At 43.3% G+C, this 27,496-nt stretch overlaps 3 protein-coding genes across 3 annotated transcripts; 1 reads left to right on the forward strand and 2 right to left on the reverse strand.

Moving 5' to 3' along the window:
* Positions 1-852: 852 nt before the first annotated feature.
* On the reverse strand, positions 853-4,665 carry mpv17l (MPV17 mitochondrial inner membrane protein like). Its single transcript, XM_023960288.1, has 4 exons — positions 4,015-4,665; positions 2,836-2,906; positions 2,628-2,657; positions 853-2,496 (listed from the first exon to the last, which is right to left on the reverse strand). The coding sequence occupies exons 1-4, from the start codon at positions 4,316-4,318 to the stop codon at positions 2,284-2,286; spliced, it is 618 nt and encodes a 205-aa protein (XP_023816056.1). The 5' UTR covers positions 4,319-4,665; the 3' UTR covers positions 853-2,283.
* Positions 4,666-5,506: 841 nt separating this feature from the next.
* ntan1 (N-terminal asparagine amidase) lies at positions 5,507-14,310 on the reverse strand. Its single transcript, XM_004066205.4, has 10 exons — positions 14,102-14,310; positions 12,757-12,859; positions 12,241-12,306; positions 11,645-11,753; positions 11,489-11,562; positions 11,347-11,400; positions 11,224-11,277; positions 11,051-11,148; positions 10,140-10,253; positions 5,507-7,515 (listed from the first exon to the last, which is right to left on the reverse strand). Exons 1-10 carry the CDS (start codon positions 14,180-14,182, stop codon positions 7,345-7,347), a joined length of 924 nt encoding a protein of 307 aa, XP_004066253.2. The 5' UTR covers positions 14,183-14,310; the 3' UTR covers positions 5,507-7,344.
* A 1,505-nt stretch (positions 14,311-15,815) lies between these two features.
* LOC101158507 (probable ATP-dependent RNA helicase DDX17) lies at positions 15,816-27,046 on the forward strand. Its single transcript, XM_023960304.1, has 13 exons — positions 15,816-16,061; positions 17,110-17,272; positions 17,427-17,523; positions 17,987-18,120; positions 18,282-18,347; positions 18,428-18,569; positions 18,646-18,806; positions 19,142-19,314; positions 19,426-19,536; positions 23,548-23,609; positions 23,696-23,755; positions 25,782-26,015; positions 26,097-27,046. The coding sequence occupies exons 1-13, from the start codon at positions 16,009-16,011 to the stop codon at positions 26,585-26,587; spliced, it is 1,947 nt and encodes a 648-aa protein (XP_023816072.1). The 5' UTR covers positions 15,816-16,008; the 3' UTR covers positions 26,588-27,046.
* The last annotated feature ends 450 nt before the right edge of the window (positions 27,047-27,496 follow it).

Consider the following 27,496-nt stretch of genomic DNA (forward strand, 5'->3'; position numbering starts at 1 on the left):
AAGTGGAGAAAAAGTTTGGTTAGGCCTCTTGGTGATCTTTTCCGTCTATTGTTTTGTGCTCATCTCTCCGTCCTGAAGTGTCTGCCCTCTTGCACTTGGTGATGTCAGAAGTCTGAACTCTGTCTCCCCCTCTGGTCACCGGCGTGAGCAGTCCCCAGAATTCTAACCACACTACAGCTCCCAGCATCCCCAGTGCACACTTCCTGGATGCGGCACACCTGATGCTATACATTCATGAACCACAGCACACTTAACCCTTGTGCTATCTTAGATGATCCCACCCTTACATTGACATGTTCTCCCTACCATGATAAAGGTGGAAAAAGGTGGAAAGATTTCATGTAATCCATGGACACCAGTGAAGGTCACAAATCATTGGAGAAAAAAGATTCAGAGCACTGTCTAGTGGGTCTAGATGACCCAACTCCCAACGTTAAAGTGCCTAGGATAGCACAAGGGTTAAGCACTTCACTGTGCAGTGCAAAGTATTCCTTGTGCCACTTTAGCTTCTTTACCGAGCGTTATATTTGGACCTGGTCTTCTGACCCTGACTCTGTTTGCCTGCCCCAACCCTCGCTTGGATTTTGACCGCTCTGTCCCTCCTCTAATGATCTCATGCCTGCTATTGATCGCTGCCTGCCTGACTCTGATTTAGCTTTGTGGACTTTTAGCTGAGCTGCATTTGGATCCAGCCACCTGCTTGTTCCTGCGACAGGTGAACTCTGCTCTTCCGGTTTGACAGCTCCAACCTGAATTCACTCTACCTGATGGTTTTTCACAGATCAAAAGCGTAAGACGTGTGCATTTGTGTTGACTTCAGTAGTTTCTCAATAAAAAAAAAATAAAAAAACAGGCATTTCAACAGAGAACTTTATTTTATTCTAGATTCCATCTGCAATAGTGAAAAAAGTACCAGGAAACGCCAAAAGCAGCGTCACACTCTCTTTGTGAGATCCAAACGTTTATTAGACATGCTTAGTGTTAAAAGCACAAAGAGTTTAGTCACTGATGAGACAAAATGATCCATGAATGTTTTCACAGATCCTTCAGTTCCAGTGTAAGTCACCAGCTTTCATTGACAAACTCTCAGCCTCACATCACGGACACTTCAAATCCAGTTTAGGTATGAAAAGATTTATAGTTTATACTGTTTTAAGAACACCAACACACTGTCATCTGATCCATAAATATACAAGCCTTCTGAGGCATTTTAAATATTATAAAGCAGCGTGAACTCCTCCTGTCCTCAAGAGCTACCTGTACCAGAAACCCGATGAGCAGACAAACTGAGGACCAACGGTGCAAAGTGCTCAACCGCTGCAGCCGCTCTCAAACCGCCTTTGACTGTATATGAGAAGTGGACTGAGTGACGCCACACCTTGTGATCCAAACAGGAAGTACCTTCTAACTCCAAGAAGCAGAAATCCCACAGACTTCTATTGAGAAACAAGCAGCTGTTACTCGATCATTCTGATGCCTTTATCTAAACCCAAAAAAAATTTTTCGTGGTGCTTTTTTCTTTTCTTTATTGCAACTTATTCAAGTTACAAACTGACCAATCAGATGCCCCAGTAGAAGCATGTGGTGCCTGGTGGCCCCCACCTCCAACGTATGAGTGACAGATTTAGTGGAAAGGGTGTGAACACCAAACAAGCTCACTCCTGATTGGCGACAGTAGCTGCCATATAAATGGTGAGTCAGACTACTCAGACCAATCACTGTCGACTGGCTCCAACATGGCGACGTCCGTATTGTGGAATAATGGCGACTGAATTGAATTTGTTTCGCTGGAGCCAGAAGTAAGGCATTTTCTAAGGGTGACGTCACAGCTGCTCAGTCCAGTTCTCTCTTATGCAGTCAATGGATGGAGCCAAAGGGCCATCGAAGCGCTCACATCTACGCAAACTTTCTGAAGTTAAACGCCAGAGATTAGCTTCCCGTCATGGGCTTCTTAAGCCCATGAGAAACATCAGTCCTCACAACCAGCTGCAGATGTCTCTATAGATCATTCCAGGATTTCCAGGAATCTTCAGCTGATCACAAATGACAATCTGGTCAGGAAAAATCATGATAAATCATGATTTAGCACCTGTCTTTGATCTTTTTTCATAAACAGTTTGGCTCCAATATGTTTGTTCAGCAGCAGGAAGAAGATGCATCTTTACAATCAGACTTCTGTCGCAGATTACATCGGATAAACTTCTTGGCCAGTCAGGACCGGTCCAAACCCCTTGCCCAGCCACCTATGTCCAGTTTCAACGCTCAGGGAAAACATTGGCTGTGCTACGGTTTGGGTTCGGACGCGGCAGCTGCCTCGGCTTTGCCTTTGTCGAGTTGCGCCTTGTCTCCTTCGGGCTGGAAGATCCATGCCAGGGCGGCAGCGGCTGTTCCGTCACCGGTCTGACGGGAGAAGCAGAGGAAGGTGGCCCAAACGAAGGCGCAGCAGCCGGTGAAGGTGGTCCGCATGTACAGAGGCACCAGAGCAAAGTTCAGAAGCTGAAACACACAATTTCCGATGTCAGTTTTCCCACGGCCAAGATAAGCCAGAACAATGGTGTCACCCAAAGGAAGGCAAGACTCTAAAAGAGTGGACTTTGAGGTTTAGACCTGCACAGGTTAATATTTACCTGCATGAACGGCCAGAATGTCAGCCCTGTCTGAAGAGAAAGAAAGCATCATCGTTTCATTCAGATCAGTCACAGATTTAAAACTCAGAGGTGACTTTACAATAGAAACTGATGAGAGCATCGGTTTGTGAAGGTTAACAGTCCACTTTCCTGTTAGACCACATGACAGCGCTGGGAGATCCAGGAAGACGCTTCAGCTCTGACTCACCTTATAGGTGTTCAGGAACTTTTCTCTCCAGTCCTCCATGATGTCATCCTTCCCCTCCAAGAAGCTGACGCCTGATTGACACAGAAACCAGACCTTTTTAACTGACATTAATGGTTGAATGGTTTAAGCATTTCGTGCTTTAAGCATCAACATCCACGAAAAGAGAATTAAGGCTTTGATGTAGAAATGTCTGAACCTTTTTCTGCTTTGAAACGAAACACAATGGTATTGTTACACATTTACAACAACTGTCTCCCACTTTCGATTAACAGATCTCAAGATTGAACCTTCAACAACAGGAGGTGTAACACAGATTCATCTGGAAAAAAAGAAAAAAAGAAACTCGCTACATAAATGAGCAGATAATTAAATGCTGTTGGGTTTACGGCGCTGAAGTATAAGAGCCAGGAGGACAAACTCACTGAAGGATGGTGCTGGTAAATACAGGGCACATCCTGTCTCAATGTCAATCCCCTCCTCTGGTGGAAGCAGGGGTAAACACTGCTGTGACAAACCCTTAACATCCGAGACAAATTGTTGCATAAACTGCAAAAAGGATTTTTAAAAACCTCTTAGAAACGGTTGTGAAGCGATTGTCCCAACTGGAGCCAGGTCAGTTCTTTTTAACAGCCCCCGTGGTTCTTCTGGAGGGTCTCCTGGTTCTGGGTTAAATGATGGTCCGTGGCGATTGTTACCGTAGAAACTAAAAATAACAATCAATTAGACTGGATGGTCGTTTGATTGAATAGGACCATGTTGTCCACCTGAATCGTGTAGGGGGCGCCACAGCGAACCAGCTTTCACTGATTTACACACTGCAGTTTGGCAGAGATTTTTATGCCGGATGCCCTTCCTGACTCAACCCTGTGTTTTATACAGGGTGGGACCGGTAGGAGGGGGGGGGGGGGTGTTGTGGCTACTCTAGGCTTCAACAAGAGCAAATGTGCCAGCGCGCAGGAAGGGATGCTTCAGCTGGGCTGTGGTACAGTGGGCCGGCACTGAGGTTTTGAGTCCAGCTTGGTTCTCTGTATGAAATAATAAAGCCAGGAAAAGGTAGTTCAAGGTCACCCCCCCCCCCCCCCCCCCCCCAATCACAGTCAGCTGACTCGGTGACCGCTGCTGCTGGAGCGTGGGAGGGACCTGCGGGCTCCACCTGTCCTGACGGGCGCGCGCACGCACCTGTGTAAAAGACGCTGGTGGCCAGCGGCGCCGCCGCCGTCTGGTCCAGCAGCACCTTCCTCAGCAGCATCCCGGCGGAGGTCCCCGGAAACCTCCGCTCCAGAAAGCGCATCCAGAAGAAGTTGAAGTTCCCGTGGAAGGTGAAGGCGACCACGGCCACGTTGCGCGTCTGCTTCCAGTCCACGTCCTGCCCCCGAGAGAACCACTGGTGGACGAAGTCCCCCCCGGCGAACAGGCAGCCGTACAGAGACACGTTGGTGATCCAGGGGAACCGGCGGACGTGCCTGAGAAACGCCTCCCCCATCACCCCCCCTCACGGAAAAACTCGTAGAATTCCAGCGGTGGGAGGGGTCTCCTCACCCGCTCACCACGCGTGTCCGTCCGACACGCGGACGGACGACTCCAGGCAGACGAAGGAGATTTCACGCAGGAAAGGAGCGCTGTCAAACTGAAGGACTCCTACACCCCCGATCCACAGCCTGCGTGCTTTACGTCTGCATACGTCACTCACTTACGCCCTCCTCACTAGAGCAGGCGGAATGGGCGGGGCTTGCTGTATATAAAGATGAATAGACGCGAGTTTGTGGCCTTCCGGACAGTAAATCCTTCTTCTGCCCTTTCCTAGCCTCCTCAGACAAGAGCACAAGCCCCTTCCATAAGCAGATGTAAAACCTTTGACCTTTATTTTACTTGTAACCCTTGTGCTGTCCTAGGCACTTTAACATTGGGAGCTGGGTCATCTAGACCCACTAGACAGTGCGCTAAACCTTTTTTCTTCAATGATTTGTGATCTTCACTGGTGTCCATGGATTACATGAAATCCTCTCCACCTTTGTCATGGTAGGGAGAACATGTCAATGTCAGGATCGGGTCATCTGGACCCCATAGGATAGCACAAGGGTTAACCACCTCTTTGGAGATGACCTTCTGTCTTTTTTCAACCATCCATCTCCTCTCTGCCTTCTTCTTCTTCATGATGCTTCCCTCTGACCTCACTCTCCTTCCACCTTTTGACTAAACCTTCTTCTGGCTTTCCGAGCTTCGTCTTCAGGAACTTTATGTGAGCTCTGATGTTCTCCTTCCTGTTGCTGTCCATCCTCATCAAATTCAAGGAGAGAATCTATGATCTTCTCCTGTCCGTCAGGTGCGTCAACATGACAGCTTCCTCCATCAACACCCCCCCCCCCCCACATGCTCTCTGTTTCTCTGAACTGTTGTCCAACAGCTACATTTTTCCGTCCAGACTCATCTTCACTTAGATGTCAAATCAGTTTCCAAACTGATGATTGTCCTCTTGATATTGTATGTTGGGACTCTGCAGCAGAAACTGTCCTGCTAGTTTTTAACGTATGCGGTGTCAGTCACGCAGGTTTGTTTGGTTTTAATCCCCGGAGATGCAGAAACTTTTCTACAACCTTTGTGTCTAATGTAATTATTAAAAATATATAAACCGTACATAGACATTAAATGCAATCAGAAATGTGCACCAACATTCTCTGTATTACCCAACCTGACAAATTTATTTTGTAAAACTCATGAAGCACAATGTTACATGTGATTTGGGGGGAAATTCTATTCAAATGTTCATAACTCATGTACGAGCGACACGGCTACTCAGAACAAACTGTTGTCCATAAACACCTGGAAAAGAAAAACCTGAAACTTTTGTTCCCTGGAACCTAAAGTCCCACTCCAATCATTTGATCTTTTGTAAAAGCGCCGATAGTGGTCTTTTAATTATGAGTATGACGTATTTGGACAAAATTAATCGTCCTTTTCTAGGACATAGTTTCTGCAGAGCAGCAGGGGTTCATTAGAAATTCACCTCCGAGTTGTGGGTGGAACTGTTGCCGTTGGAGTAAGCCTGCCTTCACTTCCCAACATCCCTTTCCTCCTGCTAGCTCCCAGCCCCTCACAACCTCAACCCAACATAAGGGATACAACAAAAACGTCGGCAAATATCGGAGCTAACCAGCCGTGCAGTTTTGAGCCAAATTCCGGCTCGGACGAGGAAAACAAAGACATTCGTGGACATAGTTGTCTAGTGTGGCTCGTCGATTGTAGTTTCATCAAACTACAACCTATTCCAACAATATTTTAACGTCTGTTCCTGACTCACAATTTAAATCCAGAAATACTCAGAAATTCAGTTTTAATCTGAATTTTCTTTATAAATGTCCTCCATCATGAGAAAAATGCTACAAGAGCATGTTAGAAACACCTATAAGAGCATTTTCATTGGAGTGGGTCATTAAACAAACCAGATCAGCAAAAGATAAAACCAGTTTGTGCCCCTGATTTTATAATATTTCAATTTAAAGCAGTTTAAAATCTTTTCACTTTGAAGTAGACTGCAGGTTTCAAACCAGATACATTTGGCCATTAATATTTATTTATATTTAACCACAGTGACATGCTAAAGCTAAACTGACACATTTCAGCATCAAACATCCATTTAAACAACACGACTGATGAAAAACGAAAATGCGCTTTCAAAATAAAACTAGATTGCATTCTTTAAAAGACTGCGTTACCAATGAAGTCACTAAATCACAGAAACGAGTGAAGTATAGGCTATTCTCTTCGAACACATTTGTCAAAGTGCCCTTGGGCAAGTCACTGAAGCCCACATTGCTACTGGTGGTTATAGGTCTTTGGCAGCGGGCCGTTTTCAACATGTGTAAATGGATGAATGGGATTGTGACTGTAAAGCGCTTTGGGCCTTCCAAGAAGGTAGTAAAGCGTTACATAAGTAAACGCCATTTCAGCTGTTTTTAACAGTTTTGAAACAGAAAAGGCTGCTGTTCACACCAAGACTGCTTGCCATGAATACCTTTGCTTGAAAATTCTGATGCTGATTTTGGGAAATCTCACTGTTTATTTCTTTTTTTTTTAAATCCAAGGTAGGACTGTGCAGGACCACGCTTAGCTTTGAGCCCAACATGCCTTGTTCCTCTTAAAGAGTCACTGAATCAAAGGCAAAAGGCTTCAAATATTCACATAAATTGCACCAATTCTTCTTCATTTGGAAAAAAAGTGAAGGAGTTTTATGGAGAGAATAAAAAAGCCAAACTGCACAGAAATGTTGACAGCTAAACTGTAGGGGCTTTTAAAGCGGACAATGTGTAGACTTGAAGCACAGAAGAGTAAAGATGAACTGCTGGAGGTTCTTTTCCCACTGGACCGGTCAGAAGATGCAGCAGACCCGACACGGGTTCTGCTTGAAGCTTGGTCCTGTTTTAAGACACAATGTTTGGGAACCAGGGAATCATAAAGTGGCTGAGGCAGTCACAGTGAGGTAAAGACAGTCAGAGTTGGGAGTCAGAGACGTCACGGGTGGAGCAGCCTCTCCCAGTCCCCACCCTCCGTCCTGTGGAAGAGCTGAGGCTCAGCATTCGGGAACAGGCCATCGGGGTCTGGATGCTCCAAAATAAACCGGATGGTGGACTTGATGTGCCGCACAAAGTGAGGAGGCTCAGCCTTTGGAGAAGTGGAGAGGTACTGAAGAAAGAAAAACCTGATTACCAAATGCTTGCATGAATCCATCATAAAAATGTCATTATGTCACTTTTTTCAGAGTCATTCTAACACTGTTACATTTACAGCTACAACATACATGCAGTTTTATGCCGTCAAATACACCTTTATGGAGTAATTTAAGTGCTTTCTCACAGGTTTCTTCTTTCCAAACGGACTGACCTGTAAAACAATAATCTATTCCAACCCTCACAGGAAAAACCCTTTAGCTTTTATAAAACACGAAATATCTTCCGTTTCTAAAGTATTTCTAGAGCCTTAGTCATCATCTGGAGTCAAATTAAATTTTGGATTATGCCGGTAGGATAACAAATTACGTCGACGTAAACCTTTTTAATGGCAGCAAATGCAGATTAGGGGTGTAATGAGTAATCGATTCATTTATATATATAACCAGATTGATCTGTCTGATTCAAGTTGTTAATTGAATCAAATCAACCTATGCAATTAAAAAAAAAAAAATCAGCTCAAAATGAAATGTTGTTTCTCTTTCGGCTTTTTCCCATCAGGGGTCGCCACAGCGAACAAGTCGCATGGAAAACTTGGCAATGTTTTACACCGGATGCCCTTCCTGACACAACCTTCTCAAAGCAACCGGGCTTGGGACCGGCACAGAAGTAGAGAAGGAAACAGGGAGCAGCCCGGATTCGAACCTGGGTTTTAGCACGAGCTAAACCGGCTCCCAGCTCAAAATGAAATAAATCAATTATATCCATCTTGAATTGAGGCACGGCAGGTCTATTTCATATCGTCTCTGCTCTGTACCTGACCGAGTACCTCGTCTCTGCTCCTGCTCCTACACCTGGCTGTGGTTCCTGTCTCCAGCTCGACTCGCGCCTTTGACTGTCCCCACAACCACGGCTGGATGAAGCTCGTCTGCTGGACTTTTATATATGTAGTTGTAGATTTAGATAAGTTAATTCTTCTCTAAGAGTTCTGGTAAATCGCCTGTCCGTCCTGGGGGAGGATCCCTCCTTCATGTGGGCACCCCTGAGGTTTCTTCGTTTTTTCCGGAATCCGTTTTTTTTGGGAGTTTTTCCTTACCGCGAAGGGGGGGTCTAAGGGCAGGGATGCCAGTATAGCTTAGTCAGTTTGTTGGTTCATTTTAGTGTTTTTCTATTGAACTCTTTGTATTCGTGATCCTTTTGAGTTCATGTTTTACTTCGAAGCCCATCGAGACGACTGTTGTTGTGATTTTAGGCTATACAAATAAAATTGAATTGAATTGAATTAAATCGTAAAACCTACCAAGTTCCATCACAGCGGACAAAATGTTGCAAAAACTGGTCCGTCCATCATTCCAGTCCAATGTAAGGAAACACTTTGAATTTAGTGAAGACATGTGACCATCCAGTGTGCTAGAATGGTCTAATAATGTTCCCTTTAGATTCTTTAGATGTGGAAAAACAACAGTGGTGAACTTTAGGAAACTAAAATGTGAATGGGTTTGACATTGATTCTTGTTTAGTTGTACACATATTTAATTTACACTTGATTATCTTGCAAGAAATACCAGGAATCCTGAAAACCTCGGAGTCACACTAGTTGAAGTTTTGGCTAAAGGTATCCTGGATCCATTTTAAGTCAGTGAATCGGATCGTTCAAAATGAATCAATATTCACTATGAACCGGATCAACGACCATGAATTATGAAATTAAACGAATAGTTGTTAAAATGAATCATTACACCCCTAATGACAAATAAAGTTAAGAATAAATCTGTAAATAGAAATGTATTGAATTGTTTATTGTACTTCTAAATGCTGAAAATGCAACTCCTCTACTAATTTTAAGTTGTACATCTTCCTCCTGAACAATCTTCACTACATTGTTCTTTTTTTGATGACTTTTTCAAATTAATTTCCTTTCCGCATGTTTCCCTTCTATAATTTCATTAAGTTTGATATCAAATTATCAAATCACAATAGTGTTCAGAAAATTGTAGGAGCTATTTATTGTTTTTTTTTGTCCAATTGCATACTAACCAACCACCAACTTGCATAGAAATATACCTACTTGACTGTGAATGAATTGAGTGTCCAAGGACGTAAAAAAAAAAAAGTTAACTGACACTTTAAGGCGTGTGTGCTAAATGTGTTTGTTTAGGGAAATGACAGAATTAGTGGAGAACGTGAGAAACTTGCATGAATTCCCACATAAAAGCCTTTGAGGTGAAACTAGAGCTCCTTTGGGAGCGAGTGAAAAAGCACAACTTCCTCCATCTTCCTGCTCCCCTCCCCAAAACCTGCCTGCAGAGAACCCAGCAGTGCCGCTCCCAGCTGAAAAGAGTGTGGAAGCACTGGAAATGCTGAGGCCGGAGTTTGGTGTGCGATTCCGTGAAGTACACGTTAATACAAAAGAAATTCATCTTTTCACCACACAGCACCCTCACAGGTCAACCCTCCTACGGGTGCGTGTGACTAAGGCTTAAAGGACGTATGATGACGCGCCTTTTTTTTTTTTCCCATAGGCTTCCAGTTTAACCAACATTTACATTTTCTGATCCAAACAAACCAGCTCGGAGAATTTGCTAAAAATCTATTCTCTTGTAAGATTTTTCCAGAAAATGTTGTTTTGTTTTTTTTTACCTTTAAAATTGTGTCATCGTCCTGTGACAACCAGAAGCCAATGTCCAGGTTAGGTGACCATTTGCAGGGACCAACTTTCACGAGCCCCCGGCTGCAGTCGTAGATGTCGGCCATCTGCAAAAATACAGGCAGCACTGAATGACAACAAACTGTGGTAGCATAGTACACGAACACGTACAAGTACACGAAAGATCAATAATAAAAGATAAATCAACAAACATTTTTTATACAAACGTGTTTTTACTGTGGTTCCATGAATACTTTCTTCCAAATAAAAACCCAATTACAGATCAACCCTCTTGTTTCTGTGTATATTTTCAATAATATACATTGATGACATGATTACATGATCAATTATTTCTAACTTTCTAGCACAAAGCTCCGGTGGCCGACACGGCTCACACTACATGCAAAAGAAACAACGCAACGGCATAAGCCGAAGCACAACGGAAATGAGGAACTATTTACATACATTTGGACCCTTACCAATATACGTTTTTAGATAAACTACCGTAGTAAGAAATTATCTCATCTAGTAAAAATGTCACATAACTCAAGAAGCACTGAATATATTAAAACTGAATTAATTTCTTCACAGTAAATATTTCCATTGTATTCCACTTCTGTTGTGCTTTGGGTTACGCAATTGTGTTGTTTTTTTTGCATGTAGTGTGAGCCACTGTACAAAAATGATTGGCAAGGATTCGTCTTCAGTCGTGTTCAATTTGGTTAAAACAAAAAAAAGTTAAAAAATCTGGAGAGACTCTAGATTCATAAACTCTGTGGTAAATTAATAAAGTGATCACGCGCTAGATTACTAATAATTAGACTAAGGTAATGACGCCGGTCTGATGGGATTTGGACAAAGGAAGCATCAGAATACTGACACAGATGAACACGTTCCACATTACCTGCCCTCCCACGAAGGTCCGTGCGGATCGCAGCTCCTCTGCGGGGCCTTTGTCCGTAAAGGAGGCGGGGAACACCTCACCTGTTTTCACGTTTACACCTGAACCCAAGCGCAGAGCGCGTCAGTCGAACGTAGAGAGCAGCGGGAAAGCTTCTGCACGTGTCTGTCACTCACCTACGCCGTACACCGCAGGTCTGTGAATCCGATCACAAACCACGTCGTTCACCTCTAATACAGAAAATGATCCATCAGAGGAGGAACGCGACAAAAACCGTCCCAAACAGACGTTGAAGTTACCTGTAATGCAGCAGGTTTCTAGGTGAATTTCCTCGTTCTGTTTCTGAAACGCTGCTGTAAAATAAAAATATTCAAGTCAATTAAATGTTCAGTTTCAGGTTGATACCGCCGACTGACTGGAAGGAACTTTGGTGGATCGTACCAAGTAGGTCAAGACTGAGATCATGAGATCTTTTGGAGTCGTCAATGAATCCCCCAACGATGTGGAGCTCAAACCTGCAAACGTGAAGGAAAGAGAGAAATCCTGGCATGAGGAGAGAACAAGGAGGAGGCAGAACCTTTCCCATTTGCGCCGTACCTGCCCTCCTTACAGAAGGTGCTCAGCGATGCCACTGCTTTCACGAAGAGAGGGACCTCCGACCAGGTGTTGGAGCCGTCGCAGTGAGCCAGGCAGGCGGCTCTGCTTCCTACCAAAACGCAATGCTTTGTTAAAACTTTGAAGTTCACAGTTTTGGGTCAACCACATTAAAAAACTTTCATTTTTACTTTTAGGGCTGGAGCTGACCAGCTACTCGCATTGGTTTGGGTTTCTTAAAAGCTCAGAACTTTATGGTGGAGTCGTTCAATGCTTTGAAATCAAACACTAAATATCTTTAAAGACGTCTTTAAAAACAGTAAACCTGTGCACTGAGCTGAAATTTTTGTTGTTTGGTTACAGTTTGACATTCAACTGTAAATCCGAAAGTGCATCTCAACCCATTCCAGAGAACAATGAGAAGCAATCTCACAGATGTCACCAAATAAAGGCTTGCAACTACACATGTTATAGAGTTTCATCTCACAAAAACCCTTGTTCCTTTGCACTAAACAATGTGAGCACAAAATAACTTTTTTTTCCCCCCACCAAAAGCTGATTAAGGTCACAAAACTAGAAATAATAGTGAATAACATTACCAGTGTGCTGCAGTACTACCAGATGGCAGGTGGTGGCGTCATCTGATCCAATGACTGAGACAAACTCTGAAAAAAAACGGACCAAAAAAGGGTCACAACTGATCTTCATGAAATAGGTAAGAAAATGTTTTAACTAAGTTGGATTTACAGTCATTCTCAGTCCAATAAACCAGAAAAAAAGGTCTGAAGTCGAGAAACTGAACAGTTCAGGGTAGCGATGGAACACAATCACTATTTTTGCAAATGAACAGCAAAGTTTTACCCTCGAGTTCTTGCAAATAAGTTTAACAGGAGGAAAAGAAAAGAGTGGCAGTGTGGGGCTCAGGTATTGTACTCTCTTAAAGGTTCACAGACTTCTCTGTTCACCAGGGAAGATGAGCATGAAACAACTAAAGCTTAATTGACAATGTCATCCAAATCATCTTAGACACATAAGCAAATCATCAAAGTGGCTCGTCTTGATGAATGTAATTTATTTTGTTTTGTTTTTTTCTTTTTAATGTAATTTTGACTCACTGTCAGCTGGGGTCGTTGCAGCAAACTCTCTCTGGTGGACATACAGCAGGCACTTTGGATCCACATCAACAAGAGGCCTGGAGCGAAATGTTTTCGCACTTTCCTAGAAAGAAATAAAGAAAGACAAGTCCACACATCCAGGAATCAATCTGGTTTCTTTAGACCATGGGCAGAGCAGACATTTAATGTGAACACTTTACGCTCAAAAGCACCCACATCAGTGGAAAAGCGTGCAATGAGGCTAGTTTGAAAACAGCCAACTGAAGCTGGAAAAAGTCAGAAACATCTGGGTGCCCCCCCCCCCCCCCCCCCCCGCGGCGGATTCCCACAATCTGCTTCTCCGCCCAGGTGCCCGGAGGCGCCCTGACTGCTCGATGTGGAGCGACAGCATTTTTCTTTTTTTGCACTTTCTACATTCCATCATCCTCCACAGTTGAACTCAGGCACTCACCTGAGCACAGGTGCCAGCTCACCTTTACACAAATAATATGTGTGCGGGAATGATGCATGCTTGACAAGCGCTTGTTTCTATGAATGTGTATGTGAGCTGGAAAAGACGGAAAGGATGCAACTACACGAACTGTTGTGGTGAAAATGTTTCCTGTCAGGTGGGGCAAAGTCAGTCACAGAATGAGTGACTGACAGATCATAATGTATGATCTTAAATGCAAAAGTTAATTAAAATTACTGTCTTGTTGCAAAGAATTAAAAACCCACTCCAAAGAAAATCCAATAGAAAACATTTTTTTTACATGTTCGTGATGCATTTTATAATGATGGAGGACGTTGATAATGAAAATTAAGATTAAAACTTCATTTCTGAGTCTATTTTTAATCAAATTGTTGGAACAGAAATGCAATTTAAAAAAAGCTTATAGGAGTAAGTTACAAACTACAATCGACTTTTTTCTTTAAAAAAAAAGTTTTTAAATGTTTTTTCAAAGTAAAAGACTTCTCATTTCATTTCAATTAAATATTACATTGAGATAAATATTTCATCAATTAAAAAAAGGACGTACACACAAGAACCACCAAAACAGCTGATAGTGCCATGATGGAGTTTAAATGTTAAAAAAGGTAGCAAAAATACGTTAATCAATCGGAATAATTCTCACACAAAAATGAATAAGCATTCACAGTAACTCGCACGCTCTTTATCATTTCGACATTCAAATGACGACTTCATAAATGTTTTGGTATCTCGATTGACTGCAGTTACGTTAACATCATGAACCCAACAGCTGCAGTTAACTTAAAGCCCACATTTTTTATCCTTTAAATAGTGACGTGATGAGATCTATGCGTAAGTAATTGCGTTAAAAGCAGAAACTTTCCACAAACAAACCTGCAGATGAGGATATTTCTCGAACAGCTCTGCAGATGAGTTTACGCAGCCAAGCTCTCTGTTTTGGATTAACAAAGGCATCTCTTCGTTCGGGAGTCAAAAAATGTTTTCACCTCCGATATGAAGTGTTCACACTTCATGTTACTGCCGCTGCCGCAGACCCACACTTCCTTTACAGCTAAAGAACTCTTCCTCGTTTACTGTGAATGAAGCAGAACTTGACGCGAGCGCCCTCTGCAGGAGGACAGTGAGCACAACGGCCCTGCCTTTCGTGTTGAATAAAAATGGGCACAAAAAAAAACAAAATAAAAAAGGCATATACAATAAACGATTCACAATAAATGTTGTACTCTAAACGTAATTTTTTGTGTACATTTTAGATGTTCTAAAGTAAGATTAATTTAAAACGTGGGGATATTTAAATTAACTTTAGTCATATTTATCAGATTGTCCAAGATATACACAGTAAAACATACTACATTAAAATTAAAGTGCTAAAAAACAAAACAAAAAAAGGTTTAAGTTATTTCCCATACAATAAAGTAGAGTCAAAATAATACTCTAAAGTTCATGGTGATGTTTCCTAAAGCATGTCACTAAAATATCTGTGCTGTGTACAAAACATTCTATCCAACAAATGTAGAATTGCAAGAGCAGAACATTAGCTTGTAGTTTTTATTTTTATTTTAAGAATTACATGTCTTCTAATTGTGAAATAATGAAGCAACACAGGTCCAGAACATACAAATCGTAACAAAAATATACAGGAATAGTAAAGAATAAAACAGCAACAAAAAGAAATAAATAAATAATAACAACAGAAATAATATAGGAAAAAAAGTGTTTTCATATAGGGTTGTAATTCATAATAAAATCTGGGTTAAGATATTTAAGTTTTTTAATCCAGTTTTACTTCGTATGCTCTTTTAAACAGAGTTGTTACTCACCTTTCAGCACGTCCCTTCAGGGCTCGTCACAGCATCGTTTGGCAGGGATTTTTTACGCCGGATGCCCTTCCTGACACAACCCAGTAATTGATCCGGGCTGGGGACCGGCACACGGATACTTTGGGCCCCTCATGGCTACACAGGTAGACAGACGTGGACGTGAAGGTTGATGCAAATTGGTCAAAAGTTCTTCTAACCAACTCGTAGACAGATGTGTTGTCTGTCTGTGATTAACTGGCTTTTGTGCCACATTTGTAAGTGCAGAGGAGATAGATTTTGTGAAAATTGTTTTTTATTGCTCGTATTTTTAAATTTCAAGAGTAAAATTGTTTTGTTTGCACAAATTCTTGAGTTTCAAGTGTAAAATTCTTTGATCAGACAGATTTGTACTCTCAAAATAGTTACATTACACTGTCGTTGGTCAAGAAATTTTTTTTTTATTAGATGACACAACTTCACACAAATAGAACAGAAAAAAATAAAAATGAAGAAAATAATAAAATACTATAAGATAAAATTAGAATTGTAGTCTACAATACTAGAGGTCGTCATACAACATGGGATCTTCAATGAAAATTGAATTTAGGTTTTTTCGTAAATTTCAGCGATTAAAATATAAACAGAATTCTTTATGAAATGTATTAAATAATTGTGAAATATGGTTTATTGGCGGTTGGCAAGCAGCTTTGTAGTGCAGTACCCCCACCACTCAGTGGTGGCGGTACTGCATCACAAAGCTGCTTGCCAACCACCAACAACAATAAACAACAGAAGAAGAAGAAAAAACAAGCTACGTGACTGACGTACCATCTTTCCTCAAGAGAACGTCTCGCTTGTTGTTGTTGTTGTGTTGCTCCAACTTTTCGAGCATCTAACTGCAGTTTTTTTGCAGTAACTGCGGCTGCGCTGTGCTAAATTTTCAGGGGGAAAAGCGCGAGAGAGAAACATTTCACCGCCATCATGAGAGGAGGATCCTCTTACGGAGACAGGGACAGAGACCGCGGACGAGACAGGCGAGTTTTGCTCACGCGCACAAGAAGACAAGTGTACAAACGACACGAAAACCTATTTCTGAGGTTTTCCGTAGCCTTTAGCCAAGAAAGAGTTTCAATAAATACACTGTTTGCCCGACAAATATTTTTAAAGTGGTTATAAAGTAAGCGGCTGTTCTGTTGTCATGAAAGGGTGCAGGCCGAGGTCGATCCCAACAATAACACGTATAGATACCGACACTGACCTAAAGGGGGCGCTTCAATGTAAACAAATGGCTGCAGTCGTTCTCATGTCTTTATAACTCACTTCAGAAAATTTCATCATGATAAAAAACTTTGGTTTACTGAATTTTGTCTATTATTAGATTTATTTAAAACTGTATTATGACTCAAAAATTTCTGTTTTTTTTTTGAAAACTCAAAAATTTCTATTTTTAAAACTTGGTTTCATTAAAATGTATCCATGCCTTTTTATTTGTTTGATTTTACTGAGATTTACAATAAATACAATAGTTCTTTGTATATTTCCCGTATGGACAAATTAGTAGTTTCATTTGACAAGCATCTGTTGTTTTACGCTCACACCAAGATCGCTCATAGTGTTTTTCCCATTTCTGTTTTTAATATTAGGGCTGAGTGTAAAAAAAAAGGACTCTTTCAGCTGAACTTTATTAGGATAATGCAAAAATAATAAATTAAACCCAGTAATCTGTTTGTTTGTTTTTCTTTTCTTTTAGTTTTAATGAAAAAACACACGGTTGTGTTTTTTAATTTCAATCACTATTTTTCTGAAAACTGATGACCACTATCAGGTAAAATGGGGTTTAGAATAGAAATTGGATCCTAAATATTTTTTAATTTTGTTACGTCAGCGCTAAGTCTGACATATGACAAATAAAAGAATCACACAGATGCTAGAAGAAATTAGATTCTTGGGGAGAAATCAAATATCGACCCAAATCATGCTACTAACGCCCCCATGTTTCACAGAAAGTTAGAGTCTTTGATAAAAAGCTAAAATCTGTTGTTTGGGATAAAACTGCACAAATAAACTATTTTTGTCTCACAGGCCACGGTTTGGTGGAGGCATGGGCAGCCGCAATGGACCCCCACCCATGAAGTTTGGTAACCCAGGAGAACGCCTGCGCAAAAAAAGATGGAACCTGGATGAGCTGCCAAAGTTTGAGAAGAACTTCTACATCGAACACCCAGAGGTGCAGCACGTCAGTCAGGTAGGTTTATTGTCACACACCTGCGCGTGGGAAATCCCTTCCCCTTATTTGCTTATTTGACCCCCCTCCCCTAAGGGAGCAGCGGTCTGAAAGCCACGTCTGCCGAGTTCATCAAGGGTCTGACGCTTGTCCTCCGTTCTTTTGCTGTGTGCAGTTTGAGGTGGAGGAGTTCCGCAGGAAGAAGGAGATCACCATCAGAGGCTCAGGATGTCCCAAACCCGTCACAGCTTTTCATCAGGCCCATTTTCCTCGTCAGTCCTCTGCACTCACTCCAATGAAATGCTGCATCCACACAGTTTTCTCACACTTGATCTCCATGTTCCAGCAGTAAATTGAACTCTTTTCACCCCCCCACCCCCACCCCCCAGGATTAGTGGTGTGCTTGAAGGAATTTCTGTTCCATTGACAGTGAGAGTTTTCATGTACTAAAGAAGAGCAGTTTAAGGAACTATTACATTTTGCACGTCTGTGTCTGCAAACAAAGATAGGAACTAGGCTGCCTTACACAGCCTCTAACAAAGCAAACGAGCTCAGTCTCTGAGTTTGCAGAAGTTCTTCTCCAAAACTCACTTTAACGTCTTCACACAGTTTTCAGACAAACCGAAGGTTTCTAATTTTATATCGTTTTTACTGCTTTTTATTTTTCTTTTCTTTTATTTTTTTCTCCGAGCAACATGGTGATAGAGAATCTCTCGTCTCCTGCTGTACCTGCAGAGTATGTGATGGATGTGTTGATGCAGCAGAACTTCAAGGAGCCCACGGCAATCCAGTCCCAGGGTTTCCCTGTGGCGCTGAGTGGCAAAGACATGGTGGGAATTGCACAGACTGGCTCTGGGAAGACTCTGGCTGTAAGAAGGACTTTCTAAAACCACATCACCCCTGACGCTCTTTTAACTATATAAAGAGGCCAAACATTTAAGCCAAAAGCTCATCAGGAGGCTCCCAAACAGCGTGTGTTTGTGTGTCCATTTATGTGATGGTTTGTTTACTTTGCCTCTCCTCCACACAGTACCTCCTTCCTGCCATTGTCCACATCAACCACCAGCCCTATCTGGAAAGAGGGGATGGGCCTATAGTGAGTGACTGCAGATGAGGGGGTGGGGTCTTTTGTTTTGACCTTTATCATCAGTGCGTTGCTCCTCTTTGTCTCCTCAGTGTCTGGTGCTCGCTCCGACCAGAGAGCTGGCCCAGCAGGTCCAGCAGGTGGCGTATGACTACGGCAAGTCCTCACGCATCAAGAGCACCTGTGTGTACGGCGGAGCGCCAAAAGGACCCCAGATCCGAGACCTGGAGAGAGGTGGGAGCACGCTCCTGAACCTCTTGCGGTTTGTGTACCCCTCATGTTTTTTTGATGAATGACACGCCGTTTCCAGGCGTTGAAATCTGCATCGCCACACCGGGACGTCTCATCGACTTCCTGGAGGCGGGGAAAACCAACTTGCGCCGCTGCACCTACCTGGTGCTTGATGAGGCTGATCGCATGCTGGACATGGGATTTGAGCCGCAGATTCGCAAAATAGTCGATCAAATCAGGGTATGATTTGAAGTCACTGCTGCACTTTTTTTTCTTTTTCAGAAGATAGCTACTGTTGAACGATTTGTTTTTGCCTTTTGTGAATTTTCTTGCCTTTTTCATCTTTTGTTGAAGTTTTTTAGTGTGTTTATGTCTTCAAAATTTAGTCTTGTTTTTGGCCAGTCTATTTTTACTCTTTTGCTCTTAGGGCCTTACTTTGTGTCCGATTAACAAATCTTTCCTGTCTTTCCTGCTTAATTAAGTCAAAAATAATGGTTGTGAATTCAGAATTGTGATGTTTTAGGTAAAGACGAGGGATTGCCGGTGTAATCTCTCAAGTTTTTTCTCTCCTTCAGCCCGACAGACAGACTCTGATGTGGAGTGCAACGTGGCCTAAGGAGGTCCGGCAGCTTGCAGAGGACTTCTTGAGGGAGTATATTCAGATTAACATCGGCGCCCTGGAGCTCAGCGCCAACCACAACATCCTACAGATTGTTGATGTTTGCATGGAGAATGAGAAGGACAACAAGTAAGAAAAGCCAGATGGATAAACGTCACCAGTAAAGTCGGAGCGTGGTCACTCAGGTTTCAATGGTTGGCCCCACTGAAACTGAACTGACAACTGTTTTTTTGTCGACAGACTCCTTCAGCTGATGGAGGAGATCATGGCTGAGAAGGAGAACAAAACCATCATCTTTGTGGAGACAAAGAAACGCTGTGATGATCTCACCCGGAAAATGAGGCGTGATGGGTGAGGAAGAACTTCCCTTTTCATGTGCATTTTAGCTTGGAGCACACATCACCTGCAGTCCACAGCACACTCAGTGAAGGATTCGGTGAGAACAACCGGTCAGTTTATTGTACTGTATGTGTTCACAAAGCTTTGATTACTAGACAGGATGTTTCAGTCTTTTCTACTACATGTAAACAGCGGCTCAGCATGTGTTCTGTTGAATCGGATCAGCTGAGTTGCAGCTGCTGGTGTATAAGTAATACCAATGGTTACAGATGTCAAACAATGCAGATCCTGCTGACTGTGTCTAGGTATGAAGATCATGTGTCCTGCAAAACACGCAGAGAGGACCTGGCTGCAGACAACAACGTGGCACCCAGACATAGTTAGCCACAACCGGATGTCCGGAACCAGACGTTCACTTCCTGTCCCCCCTCCCCTCCCCATTTTGTTCGGGAAATACTTTGTTTTTTATGGTTGAAAAAGACACAATTAACTGTTGAAAAGAGCTGCACATTATTAGGAAAAACTCAGCGATATTAGTGATCAATATTGCAATGACGATATACATTTGCGATACATGAACAAACAGCAAAATAACTAAATACAACGTTTCTTTTTCACTGCAACAGTTTAAATAAGAGTCAACATAACTTAAATTATACTCCAAATGACCCTCGACTACATAGGAGGCGAGCATCTAACATAAAAGGGGTCAACAGCGTGCAGCATCCATCCAATTGGTCCGATGCATAAAGAGATTTATTTGAGCTAAAACTCTGTTGTTAACCCTGCAAAGCCTATACCTTAAAGAATTGAGAGAAAATTCAAAATTTCTGGAATTCTTCCACTTTCGGCTTCTCCCATCAGGGGTCGCCACAGCGAACAAGTCGCATGGTAAATTTGGCAATGTTTTACGCCGGATGCCCTTCCTGACGCAACCTTCTCAAACCGGGCTTGGAACCGGCACAGAGGTAGAGAAGGGAACAGGGAGCAGCCCGGAGTCGAACCCTGGTTTCACGGACGGAAGGCACCGCAAACCAGCACGAGCTAAACCGGCTCCCACTCAAAATTTCTGGAATTAAGATGTGTTTTTTAAACCCTTTCTTAAAATCCACAAAAAAAAACTGATATGTTATTTATCAGTTGTGAAATTTTGGGGGATTTGGTAAGGTTTTGCTCACTACAATGTTAGCTTATCCACAAAAAAACTGATATGTTATTTATCAGTTGTGAAATTTTGGGGGATTTGGTAAGGTTTTGCTCACTACAATGTTAGCTTATGATGCAAATTAACATAAGTGTTCAAGAAAAAAAAAAACTTTATTTACCCACTATCTCAAATTTAATCGAAGCGTAACTGCATTATAAAGAAGTAATTCATCAACTAATTTGTCATTTTTTCACTAAGTACAGTAGTCATGTAAAAAACGGAATAACAATTTGCTTAAATTTTTCCCGCCAAAAGAGGCAGCCGTTCTTAAATTAGCAGTAAAAGCTCAGGAAAAGCCCTTCTACCGCCCCGAGTGGAATACTGATGATCTACAGGCCAGAATGGACCAAGTTCTATACAATGGGTTTTAAAGGAAAGTTTGGACCATGCTGATGAGATAGGGGTCTCAGAAATGCGTGTATCAGATATGACACAAATGGTCATATAGGGTTAAAGGGTTCACAGTTCTACAAATCTGAACACTTTTGTCAATATATTTTTATTTTAAGCTGGTCTTGCACACTAAACCGTATATTCACACTTAAAGGTTTCAGTGAAAAGTGATAGAATTTCTGCTTAAGGCCAATGTTGTCTGGGCGCCATCTTGTCTGCATCTAGGTCCCCTTCGACCGCGCTGTGCGCCTGGCAAGACTTTGACGGTCATCGTGTGGATTAATGCCTTAAACAGCATTTGAACATCTCATCTGCTTCACACATAGTTATTTATCCAGGAAGAAAAACTTATGCACACTTTTCACAAAAGAAAATGGAAATATGTTATTCTTATACAATGCCGTTTTAAAAAGTTAACGAATAGGATGTGACCAAATATTGCTGAGCTGACTGAATGTCTCTGTGGAGGAGAGTGCAGCAGTTTCTGAGAAAAATCAATAGGGAAAGGAAAAATGCAATAAGCTTTAGTCTCCTCGAATAGATATGCTGTAGTTTGTGCCGCTCCTGGCTTTTTGTGGTGCTTTGAAAAGATTTTAAAAGATGTTAAAATGCCTAAAAGGATCTTAAAAAGCATCAGACAGGTTTCCCAGAGTGTCTCCATGAGGTGACGCCTAACAGCTCTGGGGCCTCATTTATAAAACTTTGCGTAGGATTTGCGTCAGAAGTGGCGTACGGATGAAACATAGGACGTGTGTACGCACAGAAATATTCGGATTTATAAAACCGTGCGCACGCACATCCTGCGCATCTTTCCCTTAATAAATCACAACCAATTCTAAATGCAGCACAGTTTTTGCGGCTTCATGACACGCCCATAGTTGCCCATAAATAGTCCGTGAAACGCCCACAAATGAATATTCGTGTCTTACGAGATCATGGCAAACACAGAGAGGACATCAAAAAAACGTAACTTCACTCAATGTGAAGTAGAAGTTATCGTTGGTGAGGTGGAAAAGAGGAGAAAAGTGTTTGGAGGGCAAAGTGTGGGCATTACTAATGCCAAAAAGGCACGTGAGCGGCAAACGGTGGCAGACGCCATAAATTCTGTAGCCTCACAACCTCGGACTGTGGCCGAAATAAAAAAGAAATGGTCGGACATCAAAGTCGAGGCAAAAAAACGTCTAGCGCTGCATCGCAAGAGTGTCTCTGCCACCGGGGAGGGGCACCGGAGCGCCACCGGAGAGCCAGATGCAGCGGGTGACACGCGTGGTTCCTCCGACGGCTCGAGGAAGTCGGAACCGGCTCATAAGCCACTCGTCCCTGTTTGCCAGTAAGTCTTCTTGCTGTCCAAAGATGCGTTCACTCCGAATTCTTCCATTTGCCACATCTTTTAAGAGCGCAAGATCAGCCATTGTGCGTCATTACGCAGTGATGGGGCATTTTATTTCCATCCATTTATTGCATCTGACAAGCTACAGATGTCGGTAATAATCGACGTGGAAATGGGAAATTGTTCAGCGCAAACGTGATTTCTTGTTGCTTTGTGAATGGTTGAGACATACGCCATACATTGTTTTATCAAAAATAAAACAAACTAAAGGCAAATTCATGAATACCATAATTCTGTAGCTTATGAAGAAATGTTTTACTATGAAAACAACTTTCCCCAGTGGACAGTTAATGCATCTCTGTCTATCTATCCATCTGTCTGTCTAATTGCACCTATATCTGCACTGCCAGACGGACACATTGACGGGAATGTCAGTTTTGTACATTATTTCGTTCCGTTAACTATATTATTTATGAGGATGAATTGCACAACATGCCAATATTGCAGAACATATTTCACTTTTCTTTTTGCAAATAAGTGTTCATTTGAATTTCTGTTGTAATTTTCGTTAGATTTTTTTTTTTGTGCGTACGCCTGGGTCAGAGCTTGCGTGGAGGACCGCACATTTTCCCGTCAAGTTTGCTTTTTATAAATCTCAACTATTGCGTAGAGAGTGGCGTACGCCTTCTTTTGTGCGTACGCAACGTTTATAAATGAGGCCCCTGGTCACAATACAAGCTTCCATTCCGTATTTTGATGTTTATGTCTAATAAGAGGAGTGGTACTGTTTTTATGGTAGTGTTTAACCCTTGTGCTATCTTGTGGGGTCAAAATGACCCCACCCATACATTGACGTGTTCTCCCTACTATGACAAAGGTGGATAAAGGTGGAAAGATTTCATGTAATCCATGGACACCAGTGAAGATCACAAATCATTGAAGAAAAAAGGTTCAGAGCCCTGTCTAGTGGGTCTAGATGACCCAACTCCCAATGTTAAAGTGGCTAGGATAGCACAAGGGTTAAAACAGTCAGATACGCCGATGACGCCCATCATCATCATCCAGTATTTCTTCTCTGTGTTGTTATCTGTAGATGGCCAGCTATGTGTATTCATGGAGACAAAAGCCAACCAGAGAGAGACTGGGTGCTGACAGGTAAGCGGAGCGACTCCACTTTTTGATCGTCTCTGTTTCGGGAATCGGCTGCCTTAGTGTTTTTTTTCCCCCCTTACGTCCATCAGAGTTTCGGAGCGGCAAAGCCCCCATCCTGATCGCAACAGACGTGGCCTCTCGGGGGCTGGGTATGTTTCTGCGCGCACACACACACACACACACACACACAGCACCGTCTCCGTTAAGAGTTTGTGTCGAGTTTTGTCCCGGAAAACTGCTTAACATGAGGTTTTTCTTTGTTGTTGTCCCACGCCACTGGTAAGTGTGCCCACATCCTCCAATCAACTGCAACGATAGACTTCTTGGGTTCTTCTGTTATCAGACACGGTTGTGTCTTTTTTTTACCTGACAGGTTTCGACGGATGTCGAAACCTGTCAGGTAAAAAAAAGACACAACCGTGTCTGATAACAGAAGAACCTAAGGAGCCAGTTAATAACACACACTATGACCTTTATTGAACATAGCAGGTTTACTGGATTGTGTCATACTAACTGCAAAAACATAAAGTCTATATGGTAAAGGACGTTTCCCCTTGTCGTCAACACGTGGGAGGCTGCAGGCCTTCCGCTTCTCCCGTTCGTATCGTCTGTTTCTTGTTACTGCAATGACAAGGCTTCCTGCAAGCGGGGCTCTCTGGCATGCTGCCCCCGAAGGAGGGGTGTGTGTGGGGGGAAAAAAAACCCCTCCATATCTCCTCGTCTCTCCGGTGTCAGAACACATTCACAGATGCTTGCTTCCTGCTAAAGAAAAAAGAAGATGCTTCGGAAAAAAAGAAAAAACACGGCCGGAGTGTCTGAGGGCTGGGATGACTGGCTCATCTGAGAAATTTCTGTGACTTTGTCCTCATTCTCTTTTCCCCTCTTCTCCTCTCAGGGTTTGGCAGCACACGGCAGCTGTAACAGTCTGTGCTGCTGTCATTGCCCCAGCCCCCCCCCCCCCCCCCCCCCCCCCCCCCCCCCGTCAAGTTAAAGTAGAGGCTTTATTCGTTTAGGAGGGACTAAAAGCCCTCTGATTCTAAATTCATCCCCCCTGCCCAGTTTTGTTAGTAAATCCAGCGAGCCTTCCTTGGGAATCAACCTGAGGTTCCTGTATGTCTGCCCATCGGTCCGCCCCCCTACCCCAAAAAAAGCAGACAAACGGGAGACAGTTAGACGGGCTCGTCTGGATCCAGTCCTGGCCAGAGTCTTAGGAGGGTCCTGCAATGCGGCGAGAGAGCAACAGAACCAGCCGTTGTCCGTCTGTCCGTGTGTTGTTTGATGGTTCTGCTCCTGCCTGGCGTTGCTGAGCAGAGGAGGACTCCTGTCTTCCTCACCCCCTCCCTTTGAACCAGGACTGATCAGGGGGGACTGCCTTTGTAAAAACACCACGAAGGGGGTAAGTACCTCAGCACCCCTCTGCCATAACTGCTCCACAAACTCACCGTACATTTTGCTGCTCCCTTTGGTGCTCATGTCTCAGACCGACTCAGTCGTGTGCAGAAGGCGGCGCCTCTTTGTAGGCAAAAATTAAAACTCCTACGATTTACTTTTCTCAACTTTCTGAATTTGCAGGAACTTTCCAAACAGGAAATTGATGAGATCAAAGCAGAAATGCGGAGCTAATGCTAAAGCTGCAGCTAAAAGTGTCTACATGTTCTTATGTGTCTCCTGTAGTTCAGGCAGAAACGGTCTCGGGCCTTAAACGATGATACGATTTTTATTTATTTTTTTGTCCGTGAAGTGACCTGGAAGCATGAGACTTTTGCACATGACTGTGTTTGATCCGGTCAAAGCGTGGCGCGTCCCAAGCCACGCAGCACATGGTTAAAGTCCCTCTGCCACCATGGAGGGGAGACGGGAGACTGCTGTCAGAGCCCCACCTCTTCTGTAATGAGAAACAGACTCTCCACCACAGTTGTCCTATAAATTTCATGTCTGTGGAGATAAAAGCTAATTTGATATAAATCAAGTGACTATAGTTCCACTGCAGCGATTTTTCCCTCTGGTTGATTAAAGCAGGTAAGTGGATACCCTAGTAGGAAAAAAAAACCTTTTAACTAATGTGTGTTTGAATCAAATCTATTACATTTTTTAAATTTATTCCGAAAACTCCTGAAACTCACTTCTGTCTCTGCTTCTTCTCTGGTACGGGAATGAATCTGTTTTATCCTAAAGATGTGGAAGACGTCAAGTTTGTCATCAACTACGACTATCCCAGCTCCTCCGAGGACTACGTCCATCGCATCGGCCGCACAGCCCGCAGCACCAACAAGGGCACGGCCTACACCTTCTTCACCCCGGGGAACCTGCGTCAGGCCCGGGACCTCGTCCGGGTTCTGGAAGAGGCCCGCCAAGCCATCAATCCTAAGCTGCTTCAGCTTGTGGACTCAGGCCGCGGAGGAGGGGGCGGTAGGGGGGGGCTTTTTCTCTCCGATGTCACTGTTTAGAGAAGTTCAGCAGAAAAGCTAACATCTGTGTGTGTTTGTGCAGGTGGCAGGATGCGTTACCGCGGCAGCAGCTCCAACAACCCTAACATGATGTACCAGGACGAGTGTGATCGCCGCATGCGCTCCGGCGGCGGGGGGGGGGACAAGGACAGCCGCGGCGGCTTTGGCCGGGATAACCGCAACAACCGGGATACCGACCGCCCCTCGTCCTACAGGGACCGAGACCGGGATAACCGGAACAGCTTTAACTCGGGGGCTCCAGATCAGTATCAGAGTTACAACGGTGGGGGCTATAACTCCAGGCCTGGGGGTCCCACTGTGGGCGGAGGGGGTGGTCAGCAACAGCCCAGCCAGCCCCCGGGGCAGTTTGGCCAGGCTCCTCCTCCAGCCCTCCCCCCTCAGCCTCTGATGGCTCAGCCGTTTGTCCAGCCCCCGCAGCCCCCGCTCATGGGCTTCATGGGGCAGCCACCCTACCCGTTTTCCTCCCCGCCGCCTCCCCCGGGCGCTCCGGTCCCCCTACCCCCACAGAAATGATGAATGATGAGTTCATTGTGTCGGGTTTGAGCGTTTTCACCGCCCAGAAGAGGTTTGGAATCTGGAATCTGGAATTTGATTTGGTCTAAAACAAAAATCATGGAGGGGACTTCTACTCATTCTGTTGGAAAGGTGCCACACCCCCCACCCCCACCCCACCCCGCCAGTGTTTTTATAATCACATGGAGGCAGTTGAGTCCAGTGGAAAGATGAGTTTTCATGCACACATTCCAGACATGTTTCTCTGCATCAAACCACTTTCAGCGTTTGAGTTTTCATCAGTATTTTAGTGCTTTCTGATCCAGTTTTTAAATGGTAAGAGATAATTGTAGACATTTGTATCATTTTCTTATGCATGCTTCTAGTCATTTCTGTAGTGTAGCAAATATCTGAAGTATTCAACGTTTGTTTTGTCACTTGGTGTGTTGTTGTTTTTTTAAATAAATGAAAACATGCAGGTTTTGGATTCTTCTTTGTTTCAAAGACATGTTGGTGTTTCCATCTCGGCTCTGTGTGAGCTTGCATTTATTATTAAATTTGTAAACAGTCCTCCTTTATTAGTGAACTACGAGCCGCACTCTGGATCCTTTTTGCATAATGTCGAGATGCCATGGATCCATCACTGAGGCGTCTGAGAACACACCCAGGACCTTCTCAGATGAAACTGAAGGCCCATCATGCAGAACTGATGCTGTATTTCAGTCTGCTCCTCTGGTCCTATGGACTAATTTACTGTCTTCAAGTGGGGCAGTATTCTGCGTGCAAGCAAGTCCAAAACTGTCGGTAATCGTGTGTCTTCTGGGCAAAAGGAGGAAGATCTCCCAGCTTGGGAACCTGAATCTAACAAGAACAAACTCCAAAGAGTCCAGAAACTGACTCCAGGATTGATTTTAAGATTCGTTTAATAGT

Source organism: Oryzias latipes, chromosome 1 (genome assembly GCF_002234675.1).
Source record: "Oryzias latipes chromosome 1, ASM223467v1".
Lineage (NCBI taxonomy): Eukaryota > Metazoa > Chordata > Actinopteri > Beloniformes > Adrianichthyidae > Oryzias > Oryzias latipes.